The 24032-nt window shown below is 38.3% G+C and overlaps 1 protein-coding gene across 11 annotated transcripts in view; it reads left to right on the top strand.

The window, feature by feature from the left end:
• LOC124165409 (protein madd-4) overlaps positions 1–24032 on the top strand; it is a 1214641-nt gene that overhangs the window by 543684 nt on the left and 646925 nt on the right. For all 11 annotated transcript variants that reach the window (XM_046542805.1, XM_046542812.1, XM_046542809.1 and 8 more), the window contains exon 2: positions 15167–15971. In XM_046542805.1, the coding sequence (XP_046398761.1) occupies positions 15933–15971 (39 nt within the window). In that variant the 5' untranslated portion in view covers positions 15167–15932. The remainder of the gene's footprint in view (positions 1–15166; positions 15972–24032) is intronic.

Raw genomic sequence — 24032 nt, 5'->3', positions numbered from 1 at the left:
TTCACCCTCTACGAGTGATCGCTGTTCATTCTCGCCACGAATTTCCTCTCTAAAACATTCTCTTTTATTCCTGCGTCGTCACCGCGTCTCATTTCCGTGTTTGTTCCTTCGCAACCAAACTGTTCCAACCCTCTCCGGCAACTTCCTCAATTTCCCGCTCTTAACTAGTCGCACTCTTGCTTCTTAGTCGTCACGTAGAACCTGCAGAATACCTCGAAATTTCCGCCTTTCAAATGAATTTCCTGTTTTTTTCCGAGTTCATGCGAACCAAAAGTACCATTTCTAATTACAATATAAGTCTTTCAAGACCTTTCCATGCTCGGTTATTTCCCCGAGGCAATCTTTCATAGTTTTTACGAATGATGCTATCATTTTTTTCCCATTAAATCATCTTGGATCCTCTCCTGAGTTATATCGTACATGGTGTAACTTTTTCACTTCAATTACTGTGTTTGAGATTAAACAAAGCGATTTATATATGATTTTTTTGGGGAAGAGCGGTAGGCTAGTGGGTAGAACGCTGGGGTCCTGAAAAAAGGATCGCGAGTTTAAATCCCGGATGAAGCCTGTGGACACTCCAAACCAATCCAAACCACGTATGAGGTGTTGTATGAAAAGAAACTAGACCCCTGTCATTGATGTGTAAATTTCACTCACCTTGGGCTTAGTCTGATGAGAACTCTACACTCACCTATCATAACAAATCTTCTGGATGGATCTTTTAGTGAGTAAATAATACGCCATTACTAAATAACCACTGAAATATCAAGTGAAAGATGAAAGACATGCTATAGATTCTTTACAGTAGTAAGTGATCATTTAAACTTTCCAATATATATTAGGGCATGCAATTTCACAGAAAACTTTTCTTAAATAGTTGAAATATAAGTTCCATAGTATTAACGCAGCATATATACTAGTGAAAAAAAGTTGTTCAAAAAATTTTAGTGCACCAGTAAGCAGAGCAATCAACATTTTGCGAATTATTACTTACGAATTGGTCATTTTGACGTTTAACTATTAGAAGATAGAAGGTTTTTTGATATGTTTGGGTAGATTGACCTTGTATATTTATCAGTTTGGTGTGGTGAGTCTTGGCTTCCCATCTTGTGGTTTTAGTTCAATTCCCGGCGGTGACGGAGATTTTTCAGAGACTGCCCGGTCCCTGCTTTAGTGCTTTGTGGAGAACACGTAGAGCATTACACTCCGTCCGTCGGATGGAACGTTAAGCCGTGGCACCCAGGACGCCTTTCGTAAATAGCAGGCTAATATTGACGCCGGGTTTCTCTCCACCTTTCCTTTCCTACCCTTCTGTATGCCGCAAATTGCTTAAGCTGTCGCTCGCCTCCTCTTAATACCGTACTTTCCCATCAACCTAATTTACTTCAGTATCGTGAATTTTGCTTAAGTTGAGCAAAGATATTCTTTCTAAAAGCAATGGGAAAGAATTTCCACGACCGTGTACCTCATGATCCTTTTCGTATCCTCAACAGAGATACTTTTTCCTAGGGTTGCAGGTGTTTCAGGAGGAAAAAAAGTCAGAAGCAAAAGAGCCACCGTAAAATTTTCTCTAGAATCAACAAGTTATTGACATTGTTATTCGCTCAGCTCTCGTATCTGATGCACCTTCACTGAGTTTCACGTGCAGCGTCTTAAAGCCAAGAGGAGCCGAGGCAATCCCAGGGGTATTCATCTAACTCTCGACGATATCCCTCTCCGCACTCTTTAACGGAGTAAAAACAAATATCGACCCCTTACAAATGGTGTCACTGAATTTTCCGCATGTTTTAATTCCCTCATATTTTCCCCCCTCCCTCTTCCCTTAAACTTATATCCTGAGCGGAGATTCACTGCCAAGCGCATGCGCAGTCCTCGCTTGCTCTTGGATATAGCGCGAGCCCGAGCACAATGCGTTCATTCCCTTGGATTGCCGTATCGATTCGGCACACTTTTTCGCCGAGCAGTCGCGTCTTTTTTAATGCAACCCCGTCTTCTTGGTTTGGGGGAGTTGGGATGTCTTTTTTTGTGTTCCTTCAACATCATCCTTGGCGCTACAGCCCGTGTAGAGCTCTGGCCTCCAAAAACAATCTGCCTCCAATTTTATCTATCTTCCGCGACTCGACTCCATCTCCTGACATCAAGTCTTCTCAAGTTAACCTCTATATCATCAGGCCACCACTTTCGTGGCATTCCTTTGCTTCTGCTCTCTCTATGGAGTACCCACGGCTGTTATAAAATTGGAACCTCAATTCAGCATATAAATGTGTTGTCACCCACCGCACATTTAAATGGGTTTACAAAAGTCGCCAATATCGTCGCTGACGGGAAAAAAAAATTATCTGAGTTTCACGGGGAAATAAGGCATAGTTAGGAATGTTTAGGTAATTATGTACACGATCATGTAATCTATCAATTTCATAACTTCTCAATGATATTCCTCGCAATTGTAAACATTATAATGCAAAATATTGGAAAAAATTAGACCGCCTTGCACTCATCACCGCTCCGCGGACATTTTTGAAATCCGATTAAAATGCGACCGTAGTGGCAACAGAAGTCAGCCTTTTTTGTGATTGAATTGGGCTTCCTCTATGCAGTCCCTTGGGAGTGTAATTAAGACTTGTTTGACTGCTGTACTTTACCTTCATAAGCTGTAAATGAGCAGCCCAGAGTATTCTTGCATGCTTCAAATCAGATATTATGATTGGTTCTGCGTGTACTTAATTTTATTCGGCATTTCTCCTTTGACTTCACAAAACCATATATTCTTCTGAAATCTTTCATTCCCAACTTCCTAATTTTTATTCCAGTGTTCCTGTTCGTACTCATGTCTCAGGAAGACAACTGGTCGTAATACTGAGTTTTATATGACTATTTTGGCGCTGTAGGAAAGATCTTTTCACCTGGCAGTAGGCAGCAGATAAAAGTTCTACGTGAATTTTAAGTTTGCCGTTAATACTGCTGACTGTTTTTTGGAGGAAATTTATGAATTTGTATGACCTGTGCAATTATTTCGTAACGTCTAAAATTGCATTCCTTTTGGCATCATTATTGATTTTTATAATTTAATTTTAGTAAACCTTGAGTTGAATTAGTTATCTTAATAATATCGAAATATTGTTTTAGATTATTTCTTGAAGCATAGATCTCTTACTTTTTTATTAAAAATGCTTGGTCTAACATATTTTTTTTTATTCAATCTTGATGTTGCGTCATTTTAAGTTCGTAATCAGCTCCTTGCCAAAGTTTAAACAATTATTTCATATGCCATACCCAGGCCTTAGAAATTCTTTCGCAACCACTTAGAAAATCGGCAATTTCATAACTTTTTGCTGAAGGGCCTCAAGTTTTATCGTGGTTTCTTTCCATTTTTCTAGTATTTCATTTTTATTCTCATTTATTTACTCATTATTTATTATTAGTAGAACTTCCATCGCAAAGATGTAGATGAAAAAAAATATTTAGAAACTCACCAATTTCTTTACCTTTTCCGTTGGGTCGTAAGTTTAATCTTGGTCTGCTTCCATTTTCAAGTATTTCATTTCTATCTTCATTAATTTCGTCGTCAATTATCATTCGTAAAAATTCTATCGTAAGGATATAAATGAAAAAAAAAACATTTAGAGACTCGCCAATTTCTGTACTTTTTCCGTAGGATCGTAAGTTTAATCCTGGTTGCTTTCCATTTTCAATTATTTCATTTTTATCTCCATTAATTTCGTCATTAATTATCATTCGTAAAACTGCTATCAAAAAATGTTGATAAAAAAACACAAAAACGCTAAACATTCATCAATTTCTTTACTTTTTCCGTAGGATAATAGGTTTAATCGTATTTTATTTCCATTTCATTTTTATCATCGTCAATTTTTGATTCCAGAGAGTTGTATGTGTGTGCGCGCGTGTTGGTCTCATTACCTTACCTCCATCCCTCCGCTATGCAGCCATTCGTTTCCTCCTTCAAGGAGCAAAGATTCGTCTCCTTGCAAATGCCACTTGACCGCTCGGACTCACTGACCGTCTCGTCTGCTACACCTTTCCTCTATCCCCCCCTCCATTCACTCCCCTCCCCCCTCGTTACGCGGTCATTGAAATGTGCAGACGACGTTCTTCCTGCAACTCGGCCCCCTCCTCAGTGCTGCCCTCCAGCGATGACTCGGCGATGCAGCTGTTTAGTCCTTGGCCTCCTGCGTCCACCCGACCCCCCTTTGCCTACCTGTCCTCATCAGGAGATGAGAAGATGGCAGCTTGTTTACTTCCTTCAGGGGTTTTAGCTCGCTCCTTCTCCTCAGCGCTTCAAAAAGAGGGAGTCCGGGGTGAGTACCCTGACTCCCCCCCGCGAACCTTTCTCTATCGGAATCCCACAAGGAGGCTGGAATATTTGGAAGCGCTGTTTCCCAGTTTTTAGCGTGGTCAAAGTTCCCATGGGTGCACCCAGCGAGGGGTAGGGGGTGGCAGCTGCCCCCCTTAGAAACGAAAATCGCAAAAGTCTTAAAGCAAAATCAGTACTGAATTGAAACGAATGCATTCAACAAATTGTCTTTAAACCCACGAAAATGGTATGTATTAGTATAAGATATGTAACTAAAATAAAGCTATTTTTTCAAGGAAATAATCTCGTAAACTAATGTCACAACTTGGTTTCCTTCCCCCTAAACCATGGCTTGCCTCCTCCCTAGACCATGGCTTGCCCCCCGCCCCCTAGTTATGATTCTGGGTACGCCCTTGAAAGTTCCTCCATCTTAATTTACAATTTTTGGCAAGGGGACTGCATAGTGGAGGCCCAATCAAAATGCGCTATATTAAGTGCGAAATGCTACCATAATCACTATTACGTATTTAGCCGGTGACTGTCATTGGAGTTTTCCAATCATACGCGATACTTCTCCCTCCCACAGAAGGCTGATTTCTGTTACCACTTCTGTAGCATTTTTTATCAGTTTTCAAAAATGTCCGCGGCGCGGTGATGAGTGCAATGCGATCCATTAAAATATTTTGCAATAAAATGTTTGTGATTGCGAGGAATAAAATTGAACTTTTATGTATTTGGTAGATCACATCATCGTGCATATAAATTTCGGTAAAAATCGCTAATAATACCTTATTTTCCCCCTAAAACTCGGATCAAAGTGTCCATCAACGTAGTGGGTGGCGAATTTTGTAAACCAATTTAAATGAGTGGTGATTGACAGCACATTTAGAGGCCGACTTGAGGATCCACTTTACAATATTTTGCTATAGAAAGCTAGTAATTTACGAGGAATAGCATTGGGCTTTTGTGCATTTGGTAGATCACATCATCGTGTATATAATTTTCAGTAAAAACCGCTTATTATACCTTATTTTCCCGTGAAACATTGATCAAGTTGTCCGTCAACGAAGCGAGTGGCGAATTTTGTAAATCATTTAAATGCGCGATGATTGAAAACACATTCAGTCTTGAGGATCTTATTTTGTAATATTCGTGATTTTTTGACTTAGTCTCCGGTTGATAACTATTTGAGGAAGTTAAGTTAGGTTCTGAAAATGTGCTGCATTAAAACTACTACCGTAATCACTAGTATTCAGCCGGTGATTGCCATCGGAGTTGTCCCATAATTCGCGATACTTATGTTAATGTATAAACCCTGTGTCCTGTTAGCCACTTTACTGGTGCGGTTGGTTTACACTCGTATAATTTTATTCTCAGTGGAACTTGTTGTAGAACGTAAACCGTGGTGATTGGTAATAATATTTCCCTGGGAAAAGGTGTTTGAGGCACAACTTCGCGAAGCATACCAATGAAGTAAGAAAAAAAAGTTTACGGTGTGCGTTTCATAGTTAATTCTTATGCATTTACGAGTCATGACCGAATATTTCACAAAATAGTAAGAATTAACCCGTATGGGATTGCCAATGTTTTGGTCAAAGTAGGCGTGGCTTATCCCACCCAAGAACCATTCCTGCCACCACGGATATTACAAAAGAGGATCCTCAAGTTGGCCTCTTTATGTGTTGTCAACCACCGCGCATTTCAATGGGTTTCAAATGTCACCACGCGCGTCGCTGACGGACAAAGTGATCGGAGTTCCACGGAAAAATAAGGTATAGTTAGTGGGTTTTTCCGAAATATATAAACAAGATGATGTGATGTATCAAATTCATAAAATATCAATGCTATTCCTCGTAATTACAAACATGATACTGCAATATATTGAAAAAAAGTAGATCGTACTGCACTCATCACCGCGCCGCGGACATTTTTGAAAACCGATTTACATGCGACATAAGTAGCACCAGAAATCAGCCTTCTATGAGATGGAATTGGGCCTCCACTATGCAATCCCCATGCCTTAGCACACTTAGCTTCATGTTTGGAACCAATGGTGACCCCTCCAGTATATCCCAACCTCCTCGGATTCCCGTGGGCTTTTATTCGCAATGCCTCGTCATATTCTCCCTCCACTTCCTGTCGTCCTATCCACCTTCCCTATCTGCTGCCTCGTAGAGTCTGCTCATTTTATGCCCAATTCCGCAGACTGATATCCATTTGGGACGTGCATGCTTCTGAGTTGAAGGAGGGCTTCTAATGGTTTGTAGGGCAGTACAATTCATTCCTTTGTAGGGAGAGAGGTCTTCTCAGGTCAAAACTGAATTTTCATCTCTTAATAGGGAGCAAAGAGTATGCCTGTGCTTAGAATATACTCATCAAAGATCGTCTATTTCTATAGTTTATTTTAAACAGAAAGTAGCTTGCTCAAAAAAAAATGTAAACATGAATTCGTATTTTATTAGTATCTAAAATCTTTACCTCCTGGAAAGTTGACTTGATTGTTGAGTAAAAAAAATGTAATTGATACAAAGTGATTGACATAAAGTGTTCCTAATGTTGCCATTTAGTTGCGGTAGGTAAATTTTAATGTTTTTATATTTATAATTTAATTTATTTTGTTATGTAGTTAGGGTCACTTAATATTGATATTTTTTATAGCTGGAATAAATATTAGCCCACAGACCTTATACAGATGCACTTTATGTTTATATTATCCTCTTGATGCCTCTGTTCCTTTTTTAACCTACCTATGTGAATTTATCTCTGCTTAGCACTCCAACCGTCGCGTGGAGCATTCCGTCCATCATATTATTTTTTCCTCTTGGAAAGGGGTTTGTTTTGAAATGTTGAGGGCTTTCACCAGCCACGGAGTAGAAGGGTGGACAAAAAGCGGCGACTGGACGACAACTCTGAATTATTGCAGTCTAACCAAGCTTACGTACTTGTTTGCTTCAAACGAGTAGAGATACATTTATGCCTTCTTTTTGGCTTGATTTTTTAAGGATATTGGTTTATTAAATGAATAATATGCCATTTTGTATTTTTGAAAATTAAATAAAATATTCTCTTTTTGTTGTAATCCATCGACTGACCGAAACAAAAAACGGTTTCACATGCTATATATTCCATGTTAGTTTTTTATGCACACTGGCTTTACTTGTGCAAGCCGGCGAAACATTGAGATCAGCCATTTCTCAATCACTCTTAGTACTTGCTTCTTGATAGAAAAATTATTTCGCAAATGGAATTTTAAGTATCGATAATTTTAATGAAAATAGTAGTTGGATAAGAGTAATTCATATTTTTTCATTTGGGATTAAAAATGCAGCGGTAATGACTTCATTTCGTATGCCCCTTTTACTAACTTATATTTTGAAGAATTTTTGTTTGAAAAGTTTGCATGTATTATACGTAGAAACATCATCTATTGATCTGAAATGCTGAAGTATTGGGGAAAGTACAAGGAGTTGTCATCCACCGTATGTTTGTAGAACCTGACTCCAACGCAAAGTTAAGGACTACCTCTTCCTAATTCGTGCTGGTAATCCTCTTTCTTTTTCAATGGTAAAATTCCAAATTTAAAAATAGTTAATAGCTTGACGTCAAGATTTTTCTGGTCATTTTCGCTGTAATGGATTCCAATCACCTATCAATTTTAGGACCATCTCTGATATACTTCATGCGCTAATTTGTAACCGGTGACTCTTCAAAAACTGTTCCTGCTTTTCTGTGATTCTACGTGGGTCGCTGACGTAGCTGAGACCAAGGCTTGGTCAGCGTTGCTGCTCGGTCGTTACTGCTGTGATCAGCGTTTTGTGATCAACGACCGAACCTATCAACCTTGAATCCGGCATTATGATTTACAACACGCGAAGGAACTAAGTAAATGCATCTCTCTTTCCACGTGTGTTCTATTTTATCGATATTGTGACAGTCAATTCATCATAAATTACTTATGCATTTGTCTTACGCGAATTTCTGTGAACCAGACCATGTGGCGAAAGAAAAAAATAACCTCATTTAAAACTGCAGTTCTTCGATTTATTTGCTCGAGTTAAGTAACACGGTTTTACTGGAATTTCTACCAAAAGTATCATGTCGATTCTCTGTTAACATGGAAGCGAAGTATTGGCATGTTTCTTGCATCTAACAGAAAATGTCTTTCCCGTTTGGAAACTATACCTAACAGCGTTAGAGAGATTGATTTTTCTGCGGTGGCGAGTTGATTTATGCCTCCACTACCTAAATGAGCTATCATTCGCATTGTAAGATAAGTTAGTAATTGATTTAATGGCATTCTACATTAGCTTAATGTTTACAATTTTTTAAATTGTACCCATATGTTAGCTGTTTTTCTGCGATATCTAGAAAAGCGTTTAGAATTTAAATAAAATTCTTTAATATACGATGACAATTAATAAGTTAGTGGAAATTATCCTTCATTCCAGGTATAAGCGTGTGGCAAATATTATTCGCCCTTGGTTGGGGCTATAATGAAGTAGTTGTCCATATATTCCTTAACGCACGTATTGCGATTCTCATTCCTAATATTTTATTTTTACAGTGCCTTCCCTGGCATCCTACCTCATTTTTTGTATTTAATTCAGTTCATAAACAGAACAAGGCCTAAGACAAAGGACTTATAATAGCAAAGAAAAAGTTAACCATGAGTGAGCAAAACATAGATAACAATGAAAAAACCATATTCAATAGTATTATTACATTACAAAAAAGAATGGTGGTATTCATAGGGCGGAGAGAGGAGTAGAGCGAAATCACGATGGGCATGGTGCAAGATAGATGAGGGATGATAAAAGGGAAATCTCTCTCTCTCTTACCTCCGTAAGAACGTATCTATTGCCAATTATCATGTCAAGCTTCCTTTAATGCCTCCATATGGTGTTTGGTAATGCAATCACGTAGTGTAGTTTCGAAAAAACCTTTTTTATTTAATTATATCAGTTTTTTAAGACTAGAGTCATTATCAAAGTGCTTTATAACGACTTAGATAAAAACATGAAATGACAATTAAAACGGTGGGATAAATAAATGCTTACTCTGAAATATTTCTGTGTGGAATTATTTGTAAACATATTTACTTTTTCGCTCGCCTAAAGGTGGGAAATATTGTGTGAATTCAACACTTGGACTCCAATTACTGAGACGGGTCCACAATTCGAATGCTCTTCCTCTCTGTGGTCCTTCAAGTCCTCGCCATCACTTTATACGGCAATGGATGATCATTAGAACGAAAGGGGACGCAGGGAAAGAGGTTGGAGAGGGTTTCAGACGGGTCTACTGGGCGATAATGCCGGCTTCGCAGTCCTAGCTCCCATCATCCTGCGCCAATTCGTATCGCATCCCTGAGGATCTTCAAACACGACCTCTGAAGTGGCATGCGGAGGATTGTGCTGAGAGTGAAGGGCGGGTTATTATTTCAGGGCTATATTGGAGATGGTAACGATCCAATATAGACGCCTTTTTGCTGGGACTCGACTTCTCTCTCGACGAAGAATGGTCAAATCGTTGAGGCTGGATTGGTATGTGATGGCTGTTCTTACCGAACGTTACTTAGAGGCGCCTTGCGTGGTGGCCAGTGACTATGTACCATTCCTAGGCCAATGAACTCTCCGATTGTACGGAGTGCTACTTCAATGCGTTGAGTGAAGTACCTGTTGAAGGGAGAGAGTCTTACGTCGTGTGCTCATCATGACAGCCCCTTCCTAACAGTATTTATGCTATTTTTTCTTGATCTGTTTTCACTCCTCATTTTTTACCCTGAACAGAAATGAAGTGGATTGAAGGAAAAATCATGGTTAATTATTTCCTTGTGTCCTTCTTTGTTTGTACCATGCACTTATCTCTGTGTTTTATTCTGATTTGATTGATTTAGAAAGATATATATTGTTCTAGGACTTACGTCCTGTAAGAACAGAAAACAATTTACTTTTAGCCAATTATATAGTAAAAATATATTATCATAGAAGAAAGGAAAAACACATCATACACAATGCTTACATATGTATATGCACAAAATATTATAATTAGTTCCAGCAAAATAAGTATGGGATTATGGAGGATTATCCAACTTCTGGGGAGTTTTCGTTCAATTTTTCCCTCCACGATTCCATTCTTCATGTAATTTTTGTCTTATGACGTGTCATTCACCGCGTCCTTATCTTGCTTATGGTGCGGCTTAATTTCTTTTCTCCTCCTATTCTTCGGTACAAACCATTGCTTCTCACCCTATTTGGTGTTCATTTTCATCTATTCGGTGTTCAGCACACACCGCTAGCACCAATTCTCTTAGACTTCCAATCTTTTCTAGCCAATTTTTCCGATTGTCCTTGTTTCTTATTCGTAGACGGTATGTTTGAGGGAGTAGCTTGGGAATGGAAAAAATAGATAACATTAGCGTAAATTCTTTAGTATTATAGTACTATGCAGTAGTCATTCCATGATGCATTTTATTTTCATATTGTTTCCCGCCCATAGTTAAAAGCTGTTGCAGCTAAATGAATCACATGAACGTGGAAATTGTATCTTATTATTTGATCTTAAAAAAAGGTGGTTATCTGAACCACGAGTGAGCAGAAATTCGAATACATTTCCGATTTCTGCATATACCAGCGACTTTTTGTTAATACCTACTGAAAAATTTATAAATCGCTCCTAAAATTTACCATATTCCCATTAAATTTTAGTGGTTTTAAATGTTTCATAAATAATTACAATGAAATATGGTGGATGGAATATCTGTTCTTCATTTCTAAATCAATCGATGTTTCGATGTGCGTATATCACAGCGTTGTGCCATCCTCTTTAAACTTCCCGAATCATACCCGGCGTTCCTCGTTTGCTTCCGCTGACTTCTGCATGGTTGCGCCACAATCTCCCGCCACACGCATTATGGCGTCCCTGTTTGGAAATGTCGGTAGGATTGGCAGTAGGTTGGGTGGACGGGATTCTAGCCGGACGCATGATGGCAGTCTCGGATGTTTGGCAGGATAATCGGCGGTAGACAAACGTGCGGTGCTCGGATACTGCACGCTGACTGGAGAGATGTCTGTAGCCGGAAGATCTTCGTGGGATTAATTTCTCCGTGGAGTCTCAGCGGGAGCAGACGCGCGACAACTACACGCGAACAGGCATTCCTTGCCACATAAATACTTTCGATGGAGTGCGACCGCAGTGCTACCATCCAGCTCGCGGTGTCCGTTTGCAATGCTTCGGTCACTGGCGATTTTGTGAGACGTCAGACCACGAATATTAGAATAAAGTACACTCCAGTAGGTGACTAAAAGTGATGTCACCCACCGCGCATACAAGAGGTATAGCTAAGGTCGCCTCCCGCGACGCTGGTTGTAGAGATATCCGGAATTCGCGAGAAAAATAAAGCAGTGTTGTAACCCACCGTGAATTTTAATGGGTATAAAGGCACCAATAAATGGTGAATGATCATGCTGAATGATCATCGCATAATTCACGGGATCATGCGAACAAAATAGAATATGTTCTAATTTTCATTGAGTGATCATGCGCATGACGGAGCATTCGCAAATTTTTCCTTTGTACACGGCGAATGATTTCAGTCGCATGATCATTCAGCATGATCATTGCGTGATCATTCACCGTGTATAGTGGCCTTAACAAAAGTCGCTACCTGCCACACTGACAGTGGAGCGATCTGAATTTGTCTTAGAGAAATATCCGTCTTAGTGCCACGGGACGATGTGTATAGACTTTTGTCTCGAGGGTAAAAAGTGCCGGGTGTAGACCGAATTCAAAGTCATAATAAATTAGTGCGTTTTGTTTTATTCCTCGTCCAAGCTAATTCAAAATTATAACCAGCAAACAATTCATTTTTAGTAAAATTTAAAAAAATTGAATTGATATCTAGTATAGTGACTTCATATCGTGTTTTTTTTATAAAGAGCTAAGGAACTCTTAAATTAACGTTTGCTTTTGTCGCTAGTAGCACCGAATATCAGTTACACTTCGAGGGTTATGCTATAATCAGAGCTGCTGAACGAAATTTACATTCGATATAAGTTATCGTGCTCATAACATTTCAATGGTAATATTTTTGTGTGCAAATACTGAATTGCAAACGAACGAAATAGAAGGATCTATGTATCTTCATTGCAGGGCTTCGAAAATGTTTTTGGAATCGATTAAAAAGCGGCACATCAAAGTGGCAGCATTAATAGAGCTTCTGCGGTAAGACCCCTAACCCCATGTATGTAGTCCCTTTGCATTGTAAAGTGAGTCAACAAGGAAGTTTTTAACTGGTTGGCAAAAGAATGCCATGCACCAATGATAAAATAATGAGAATCGCACTTCAGAGAGTGATAAATATTCTTCCTTTCATCAACACGGTATTCAATATTTGAGTGCTTTGTAATGGTAGAGTTCAGGTTCACGTTAACAAGAGGGCGTTGAACGATTGCAGTTAGTGGTATTGATAGTGCTTTAAATTCTTATGCATCTTGTACCTTTTATCCCCTTTGGACGGCTCTATAAATACTACGTACTTGTGTTTTATTTAGGTGAAAAAATATTGATTCACACGATATTTGCATACATATTATCACTAAAGTGGGACGTGGAAGCTAAATAAGAGTTCATCGTTTACAATAGCTCATTATAGCTTCATTTACATTCCAGGTAATCTAGAGTAGAATATTTTATTTAATGTACCTAACTTTTTCAGCTAGCTATTTTCATGATATTGAAGCATTTCTTTGTCCTCAACATCAGAGGAAATGCTTATTCAAATACTATGCGTTAAGTTAAAATACCAACAGAATATTTATGCGTGAGTTCGATAAAATTGAGTCCCATGACCTATATAGGCCGTCAAATACCTTGGTTTTGAGTCACATGACACATTTAGGTCATATTTTTAATAGGAGGAGAGAAATTGAGCAGGGCCATTAAATTTTTGCACTATATCAATTATCTAGCGGAGTGTCGTTCCCTCATAGTTCTATTGCTTTGCTATATTGTCACGTGCTCAAACTCGGGGGAGGCCTTGGGAAACATTTTCTTGCTACGTCTTCATCATTAGTTGCTTTCATGTTTTCTTCATTTAATTAGGATCTTAAAATATTATGTGTTATCTATTGGAAATAAATAAATAATAAAATGGGCGATATTTTTTGCCCACTTTTCATAAGTTGGTGACATCATAACGGTTCCGGTTAATTTACACGTTCAGAGAGAACCGCTCATTGAGAGAGGGAATGGCTAACAACCGAGTGTGCAGCAACAAACCTCGTGAAGTAGTTGAGGGAAGTTGAGGAGTGGATGAGCGATTATCCGCTCTGCAAGAGTTAACGAAGTCATCAACTTCTTTGCGAAAGTGTTTAGGTAGCCGATTTTTCACCGCAAATTGCTGGAGAAGTAGACAAGGGATCGAAAAAAGGTAAAATGTGTCCTCTAATACATGCCTTGTGCCATTATTCGCTGGGTATATAAAATTTACCATAATTGATACTCTTAGGAATTATAACATTTTTTTGTCCTTCGAATATAAGGCAAAAATCCTAGCATGAACGGAATATTAGTTTACATTTAAAAAGTATTTTCTGAAAATAGCTGCGCATTGATTTGCTCCGACACTTCCTTTTACGCAAGTAGTTACGTAGGTATATTCCTTCTTTTTCATTAAGGCGTGGCGGGAAAATTAATTCCTATTTTTAAACTTACCTGGAGTACAACACGATTTTCATTACGAATACACCAAATTAAAAAATATATTAGGGCATGAGTAGCTAATTAGCTGAAATTAAATTAATCTCTAAAGTACAATTATTTTAAGTCTTCATAACTCGAGTTTAGGTCGTATTCAATGGAGAAACTTTTCAACTACCAATTTCAATCGTAAATCATCTACATAATACCCCACAAGCCGCCTAAAAGGCACGTGAGAGGGGGTTTGAGGACACCAGCCGTTTACAAATAAAAAGGAAGTGTTCTAAGGAAATTACGACTAGCATTTATTGAAATCCTTTATGGTCCGGAGGAAAAACGAATTACCATATCTATCAGTTCGGCAAAACATATCTCTTAATTTATCGCTTCTGTCGGACCTGAAAATAGAGTGCGGCTATAATATTATGTTCTCCGTGTCGCTCTTAAAGATATCCATTTTCAATTCTCAATTGTTAGGGCTACACAAAAAGAAAACTAGGTGATACAACAGGCCATAATTATATCTTAGGGATAACATTAAAAACTTTAAAACTGTCACTGCTTTAGATCATCTGAATCATATAAAATCATTTACCCGCCTTAAAATAAGGTTTACTCACAATTTTGCGTATTTTTAACCATCAATAAAGAGCAAAACAAATTTTAGTAAATATGCCTGCAAACCTTTTGTAAAGTACTCCCGCATCAAAATTCACCACGTTTTAAAATACTAATTACAGTGGTTACAAATTACGAGAATGTGTTGTTCTAAGATGTGGAAAAAATGATAACAAAGATTATCGGTTTTAACAGCATTTTGTATTATTGTATGATTGCAATTATTATAGGAATATTAATGAATGAAATATTTAAAAAAATAGTTTTACCTCGTGCCATTATGTGCCGAGTACATAAATGTGATTGTAATTGGAATACTTAAAGGGATTTTTACGTGCTTTTGTCCTGCAAATACAAGACAAAAATCACGGTATCACCATATTAATTAATGTTAAATTGTATAACTTCGGTATTGGATGAAATTACTCCATTTTATAGCAATGGACTCGATATATCTGAAGCGTTACTCTTTCAAATTTATGAAGCGCAAAACGTATTTCTCTGCAGCTTAGTGATGAGTTTTTTCTCTTTCTTCTACAGGTCCACCAGAATGGGCTGAGGGCTGAACAGTAGCGGAATAAAACGAGGAGGAAGGTGAACACACCAACGGACGAAAACAAGGCGAAACTCGGTCAAACAAGCGAGCAGGTGATTCATCCGACAGTCCACCCGACTCGTCGCGACTCCAACTCCGACTTATCCATCTCTCCTCCGTTCCTCCCAATCTTATACTCTCTAGTGGTATTCTTGGAGGTATTCGATTCCCGTACCATCCAATTGGTCCCTTTAAAACCCACCCATCTTCTCCTACATCCCCTATATCTCCTTCCCCTAGCCTACTTTCTCCACCGCGTGAGCAGCGCTGCCGACCTGTCTGTAGGGAGGTCGGCTCCGTCACTTGGCGGTGACCTTGAGTGGTAGTGTGAGTGCTTCGGGGCCCCCCTTTGCGTCGGGTCACTCTCGAGTGAGCTAGCGTGCGGTGTGCACGATCAGTAGTAGTGTGTGGGGGAGAAGGAAGTCGTTCTTACCGTTCCGATCCGCCGGGAGACTCCGCGAGCGCTCGCCGGGTACCTTGGAACCGTCGCCGGAGGATTGACTGTTCGTTGCGCCCGCTGCGTAGCGGGGATCAAGGGTGATGAAGGCGGGCAGTGTGTTCGACGTGTGAGCGGGCAGTCAAAGCCCCCTTTGCCGGCGATACAGCATCGTCGGAGGACCACGCCGGGGAGCCGTCGACGTCGGAGGCATCGCTCCGAACTTCATCGGGCTTCGCAGTCCCAGCTGTTGAAGAATCAACAAGAGCTGCAAGATGGCGAGGAACACGAGGATTCTCTCCCTAGCAATTATGGTGAGTCACAGTTATATCTATAAAATTATTTTCAGGGAAAAGTTTCTTGCTCTTCTGCGCTGCTCTTCGCGTTATTTTTTTACGGCTTGTGATAAAGCTTAAGAAAATTTAGCGGAAATTAATTGAAGCAAAATAAATATTGCATCTTTAACGGGAATGAAAATAACAATGAAAAATATCGGAGGAAGAATTAATCAAATTGAAACGAGATATCTAATAATGAATAAATTGTTTAAACATTATCGATTCTATTCCAAATAAATGCCAAAATTAACTTAAACACTTTGTGTCAACATAGTGATATCCGCCGATTTTGGTATATATGAGTTTTTTTGACGAAGAAATGTGGGTTAACATCTACCATATTGTGATTTTACTGAGTCTAGTAAATTGGAAAAAACTGAGAGAAATTATTTTCTGTGGCGCAATCTCATGGGCAATTCTGGAAGAAAACACAGTTGATGGGTGCCGAACCGATCCTTACCCATATTATGGTATTAAGAGGACGGAGTACTTCCGATCGGTCAGTGCATTTTTTCAATATTCTTTGGAGCTTTTTTCTAATATTTTATCAGTCATTTGAAATTTTCAGTGCATTGAGTAAATAAATCCTTATTATTATCCATCTGAATCATAAAAGGGAAAATGCTACCATGAAGAGTCGTGGTATGCCTATGTGAGGGAAAACTTTCATTTTTGAGAATCAGATGGCTTTTAGCAAGATTATACCCTGAATTCCCTGAAATTTACAAGGCGAAAGCTTTTGGCCTAAATAAAGAAAACGTTATAAAATCAAACAGGTCGAGCGATAGTGATACTTTCTATTATCGATGTATTTCGCGTTATGTTTATTCTTTTGTGGCTTGATAAAGATGGCATCAGTTGAATAAACTTAAATATTTGCCTGCTCCTTACAATCGCGGTTCGCGAATTTTTATACCACTACTAAGAACTGTCATGGCGAGCGTTGACAAAAAGTGGATAAAATTATTGATTCATCAAATCCTTAATTACTATTAGCAAGCCGCCGAATCCGAGGATTTCAAGTATCTATGTGACAGGGAGCTTATTCCCTGAAAGATTAACCAATTTGTGCAAAGATGAGTGTCGTAAAAATTTTGATGATTCATGGTAGCGTTTCACTTGTTGCCCAAAAATTCGACATATCGATCAATTTCAGAATTCCCTTGTGCTGGGCAAATTTTGTGACCGTTGAAGGGTGTGAAAGATGAGTTACGACAACAATGCCCTCGAAAGTTTCCTCTCAGCGTTCTACGCGTGTTTAATTTCAAAGGCAGTTTACCTCGGTTTAGTTGAATTTTTGCGTTCAGGTTTCATTGGACCTCTGCAGGGAAGGTACACAAGTATTATTCCTGTGATAAGTTTGACATATTTTCATTTATATTGATGCCTTTCTTGTGCTAATGTCACAGTTATTTTTATGTATAATATAGTCTATAATACAAGTAATTTACTCTTTAAGAGCTTAGAAAATGGTATTAATTTACAGTGGAACTATCACGAAAATTAATTTAATGAAAATTGGGAACCATCAATACTATTTTCCTTTGAGAATTTGTCTTTGATTGTGATAAAGTTCATGGGCTATATTTCTTGTAATTCAGAAGCTAATTCTTCCGTTTAATATATATATTATATTATAGGTTCGAGGATTTTCGCGGCGTTGATTAGATTATCTCTGCATTCTCTTCGGGTTTTCACCGCGTTCCTTGTGTTTTGGCGACAACAGTTTCCTTCAACCTGAAGACGCTGACTGCAATGTCAGCGAAACTGTTGTCACTAAACTCAACGGACGCGGAGAAAACCCGAAGAGAATGCAGAGATCATATATTATATTGATTTCATCAGAATGTTAGTTGTTTTAGTTTGAGCATTAGCAAATAATTCTGTTGATGCATCTAAACATTTTTTGAAATGCAGTCTACTAAGCCTTCTCTTATACTATATTATATAAAGATAAAGATAAAGAAAAATTTATTGTTCTTGGACCTTTATGGTCCACTAAGAACATACAAAGGCTTACATTCACATTAGAGCTCAGCGTACAGAAGAATAAGATACATGCAAAAAAAAATAAAAAATAAATTGTAACAGAATATAGTGGAATATTGGTACAGTTACATTTTTTCTTGCAATAGCATTTTAGTGAACATTAGATTTTTAAAAGACATCAGCGATTTTGCGGTTTTGATTGGTTCTGGAGTACCATTCCATAGCCTTGACCCAACAACTGAAAATGAATTATCAAATGCAGTGGTACGATGCTGAGGAACAATTAAAAAATCAGCTGATAATCTAGTTACAACATTGCGATATTTCTCTTTACTCTGAAAAAATTGCATAATGTATTCTGGCTGTTTGCAATTAAAAAGTTTGTATAAAAAAGAGGCACGATACTGGGAGTATTTGGATTGTACATTATTCCTGAAAACCAATCCCTTTCATTGATGTTGCAGTAATGCGTTCCATTGTTATTGCCATTTCCTTGAAAATTAATATGGGTTACCGGTCAGTTTTGACATGAGGAATATTTAAAAATACTTCACTGCCAACCCTAGGGAGGTGTAAAACCAACATTTCTGGTGAAAAACTGTAAATAAAGTTGTTGGCGGTCGTTTAAATTGTGCATTTGGTGATTCGAGACCAAAGAGGTACTTTCTCTATTATCTCTCTCGTACTCCCTTGTTGCAATACCAAGTCCATCGCTTTGATTGAAACGCTCTATAGCCGAAATAATTACTCGAGAACTTCCGTATTACTCCACATTATTATTTCATTTTCTGTAAATCGAAACCAGGGAATCCATTAATTCCTGTCTGCTTTTGAAATTCCAAGTAAGTTTCTCATTACATTGTGAAAGTGACTGCGGAAACTGAATCGAAGTTTATCTTCAATTAACCCCTTTGAGCATTTTCCACTCCAACACAGGTTAAATTAACCGTTTCAGTTGATATTCTCAATTAACTTCTCCAAATGAGTACGCCTCCATATTGGAAAATTCGTTATTTTGCTTAATGCACCCCATGAAGTTACGTACATTTACTAATGACTTTCACCTTTACGTTTTCCCCTAACATTTTTTTTAATGCAATGCTGAATATTATAGTTTCTACAAATGGCGACTAATTTTTTCTCAAATTTTTTTTATTATTATGATTTTTCAGAGTAATCTATTGAAGTACGAAACCTTTTAACGAATCCCCAAAGACTTTGAATAACTACGTAAGTTTAAGGAATTCATCTATGTAGCTCGTATTATTACATCCCTCATAGTACAAGTGACAGTGGTCGTTATTAATTACTATCATATACTTTGGAATTTAAACCAAGAGCCATATGAAAACAATCGACACAAGTTAACTTATTTATCCTTTCTGCTACAGAAAACTACTGACTACATTACTTCATGTTTCACGCTTTCAGTCAGATATTCTTTGACTTAGGTTTTGCCTGGTGACCGCTATTTTCAAGGTTATCATTTCAACCTGAGTCGGTGTGTGTCTAGTTTAACGTCTAGATCATAACTAGTCATTTGTATACTTTTGCTGTCACCTATCATGTAAAAACATCCTGGAAAAAAAATCAATACTTTTCAGCACATTTAAAATTACATTCGTGAATTTTTGACTCGTGCATGTTATCATTAAATATACCATTGCGCAAGCTGCTTGAGCATGCGTGTGACGGCGAATGACAGCCGTTTACAAAACAAATAAATTGATGCGCTTACTGACTTATACCTAGTATTTATTGGAGTACTACATTGTCCTGGGAAAAATTAATTCCTATACCTAGCCGTTCGAGAAACAACTCCCTTAATCTATCGTTTCTATCGGACCTGAGAATACAGTAAGGTTTTAACATAATGTAGACTAAGGTTATGCGGTTTTGTAAAGCATCACGAACAAGGAATGTGATACCTAAGATAAAGGTGGGTGGTGAAAAACTTGAGCGGGTTGAGCGGTTCCACTATTTAGGCAGTGCGTTAGAGGAAAACGGATACAGTAGTAAGGACATCAGGAAAAGAATTGCATTAGCAAAGGAGGTGTCCATAAACAGGAAAGAGCCTCTGAGGGGTTCGCTATGTAAGAATTTAAAGAAAAGGTAAGTGAAGACTCTGATCTGGAGTGTAGCGCTTTACGGTGAAAAAACGTGGATACTTATGGAGGAAGACGAGAGAAGACTCAAGGCATTCGAGATGTGGGTGTGGCGAAGAATGGAGAAGGTGAAGTGGACGGAGAGCAGGAGGAACGACGAAGTGCTGGACATGGTTGGTGAGCGGAGACAGATTTAGATGAGATACAGAGGAGGCAAAAGGTGTGGATGGAGCGAGTACTTAGTGGGGAGGGGATGTTGAAAACCGTGCTAGAGTGTAGAATGTTAGGTAAACGTGGAAGAGGAAGGAAGAGAAGAGGATTTTTAGATGGAATGAAAGGGAGTAGGTCTTATTGTGTGAATTGAAGGGGGAAGAGCTTGATGAAAGGGGAGGCTCCGAGAATTCTTCTTACGTAACTTATTCTCTAGCAATCTATTCCTAGCTCATAGCTTCCGAGTTTATAGCATTTGTCTTAATGAGCGTTTTTTTGTGGTTTAGAATAATTTTTCCAAGGAATAGTACTTCAGTTGATGAGTATCCATGTTTTTTACTCGCTTTTTACTTTCTTCGTCCGTCTGTTACATCGATGGAATCTTGAAATTGATTGAAATTGAACTTGCATCCTTTTTTCGGATCGACTTGAAAATTTGCACTCTTTGGGCTTCTGATGACAATACCGTATTCAAATGGTTAAAAGGCGTATGGATTTTGTTCCACTGTAATTAGTTATCTGAATTTCCGCATGGAAAATAGTTTAAAATTTTCTCAATAGATGGCGACATTCATAAATTTTGGAAGAAAGTTCTTCAACAGCCCTAGTTTAGTTGATTACGTGATGTGATACTTCAAAGTAAAGTATTGAAATAGAGTAAAAGAATAGAGACACCCTCCTTCCAAAAGCAGTAAAATTGCGCTAAAAATAAAAAAAAAACCTTCCCCCATCCGGAGAATAGAGGGCATATGCTAACAAGATTTAGGTATTAATATTATGTGCCATAGTTTTAATCGTACTTTTTCCTCACACTATTACATCGCCGTCGCTCATTCCAGTGATGCACGGAACAAATATTCACCAATTGCCTCGTTATCTGCGAATGCTGTTCATCGGTAACGGTGATTCTTCAGTGAAATTGCGATCGTCGAAATGAATCACTCTTAAACGTTAACCGTAATTTGTAGCGCTGCTATTCCTGCTCTTTTGTCGAATTCCAGAGAATGAGCTCTCTGCTAAAGGAACGAATAGACTTATTGTAAATTGTTAAATTGAGCAAAATATTTTTTTGACGGAATAGTTCTTATTCTGAATTTATAATTCGATATTCAAGTAAATTTGATATGGTAAAGAAATTGATGAGTGTCAATAATTAAAATCCCGTCGGCAATTTTTAACATACGTATTCTTTATTCAAACCGTTAGCTGTATGTTGGTAGTTGGTGGCAGCCGAAGCTGTCTTCATTGTATTCACAGTCAGAGTGATTTCTACTATTTAGTGATTTAATCAACGGCAGTGATCGGCTACTTCTCTTCAGTCATAGGTAGCGCTATATCGCTCATCACTTGGTAGGAGCCTAAACTATCTTCCTAATCTGAATCCAGTGATCCAATCACAATGATTTTGAGTACTATTAAGTCACCGATAGTGGCTCCTACTTTTCAGTAACGATGATTTAATCACAGTTAGAGATATATCGCTCATCACTACTTCATACATTTTAATGTATATCGATGTCTAAGTTCTAACAAGACGTATCTCAAAATATTGCTAGTTTGAGACTGGTTTCTTAAGCAAAGTGTAATGGCATTAAAAAAATAAAACTCGGGCAAAAAACAAAATCTTTGCTTGCAATTGTGTGCTTCTTTTTCAGTTTTATACATTTTTGGTTTGTAATGTCAGTGTACGGTTAAATAGATATAAATCTTTTAATTTGCTCTCCTGAAAAGTTGCTATTTTTGCGGAATAGGGATATTATACCGTAAAAGAAAATAACTCGTTTTCATATTTTTTAAAATTATGTTATTGTTGGAAGTACTACCATTTACTTTGCCTCTCCATGTGTAACGGAACACAACAATTGTTAAGGCATCCTTAGTGAAGTAAGGAGATGTGTGGTTTGCGATTGGAGTGGGAGCTTGCGCGCGATCCTTCATCGAGGGAAGGTGTTGGCCCAGAGTGTTGTGGGCCGGCAGGAAGAAAGGCTTTGCAGTGCGGTGGGTGTCTCCCTGGAGAGAGTGGGGCAAAGAGGTGTATTGTGGAGGACCTCTCTCTCTCTCCGTTCCCTCTTCCGCTTATTTCCTCCGAGAGACCGAAACGGAAGGTGGCACAAGGAATCTTCTCCCTTCGGACTGAAATAGGATGGGCGTGGAGGAGGAATGTAGGGAGGGGCAAAGATATCTCGGCAAAATTGGTGAAAGCGTAGCCAAGGTGTCACTAAACGAAACATTGTGCAGGCATTATTTTTAGGCAGGGATGGCAAGTGAAACGAAATGAAAATGTTTCGTTCAATGGTATTAGGCTCAACTATGTGGAAGTTAATGCTCGAAAATGAAAAGGAGACTTCGTTGATTTACGCTGATTTATTTCGTCCGTACGACATGTTACGGACCATAGAGGTCATTATCAAGTAACTACTTGGTAATAGATGTGGTTCCTTTATGGTTCGAAACATGTAGTACGGACGAAATAAATCAGTGGAAATCAACGAAGTCTCCTTTTCATTTTCGATAATGTTTCGTTTCGACCCAGAGGGAAACGAAAATACGAGGCCTATGTTCAGGTTCGTTCCCGCACGAAATTAAAATCACCAAGGGGTTTAGTTACGCCCCGGGACGAAACTTTACTCCCGAAAACAAAACTAAATTAATCGAAACGCCGCTGCTCATAGATAAGTTTCGATCCCAGAAATTGAGTAAAGGAAGTTGAGAGGTAATAGTTATGACCCATTACGTTTGACATGCGTGAAGAGTGGTTAAAACATTGAGCTTAAAAATCAAATGGCCAGTTTGTGCCTACCGTTCTCCTTTTAGTGGTAAAAATATGAGTACTCCATGCACACGATTGGTGTAGGTCGAACCTCTACCTCATTCAACTTTACTTCGTAATCTTCGTTGTGTGGGTCGAAACTAAATTGTTCGAAGGTTAAGCACGTGGTACATCCGCTGCGGAACATAATCTGTGTTTCGTTTCGTCCCAGAGTTTTATTTCAGTTTCGATCCGAAGTAGTTTTGATTTCGTTTCGACCCTGAGTTTAGCTCCCTGGGTTTAAATCCATTTCGTTTCTATATTTCTCTATCGGGAACGAAACTATCGACTTTTCTCGGTTTTGACTTTCGTTATTTTCTATTGCCATCCCTGTTTATAGGAAGCCAACGGACTCGTTCACCTAGACCGGAATCGTAACTAATTTAAAGAATATAATGAATGGAAGGAAGAACGAAGTACAAATTCTTCCGTATTCAGTTAATTACTATAAATATACTATTGTAAAATACTATTCATGTCTAATAAGTACATCCATTCATGTGATTAAAGTAAACGCATTTAAAATTCTCTACCCTCCTTTCCTGAGTTGTTGACGTTACCAGTGTTACTGCTCTACTTATATTGAAGCGAACAAAAGCCTTGCTAATTAAGACATTCTCTCATGAGGCTAATATAAATGGTAAATTTTCAGCCTTCTTTGCACGATGGCGACATCAGAGTTTCGGCTTTATATTAGTTAATATAATACTTATAGTTTTATAATAGTTATCATTATTATAATTACTCTTTAATCATATAATCCAAGATAAGATAAAAAAACGAGCAAACTCGAATCTTGGTGATAAAACTCGTGTGTTTCCTCACGCGTAATTTTAATTCGTAATTTAAACGCTGTATGTACTTGAGTTAATATTACACCAAAAAATAAGGCAGCATTTACCTTTTATGATCAAATTCCTATCT

This window comes from Ischnura elegans, chromosome 9 (genome assembly GCF_921293095.1).
Source record: "Ischnura elegans chromosome 9, ioIscEleg1.1, whole genome shotgun sequence".
Taxonomy (NCBI): Eukaryota; Metazoa; Arthropoda; class Insecta; order Odonata; family Coenagrionidae; genus Ischnura; species Ischnura elegans.
This window is presented reverse-complemented; position numbering and strand designations above follow the sequence as displayed.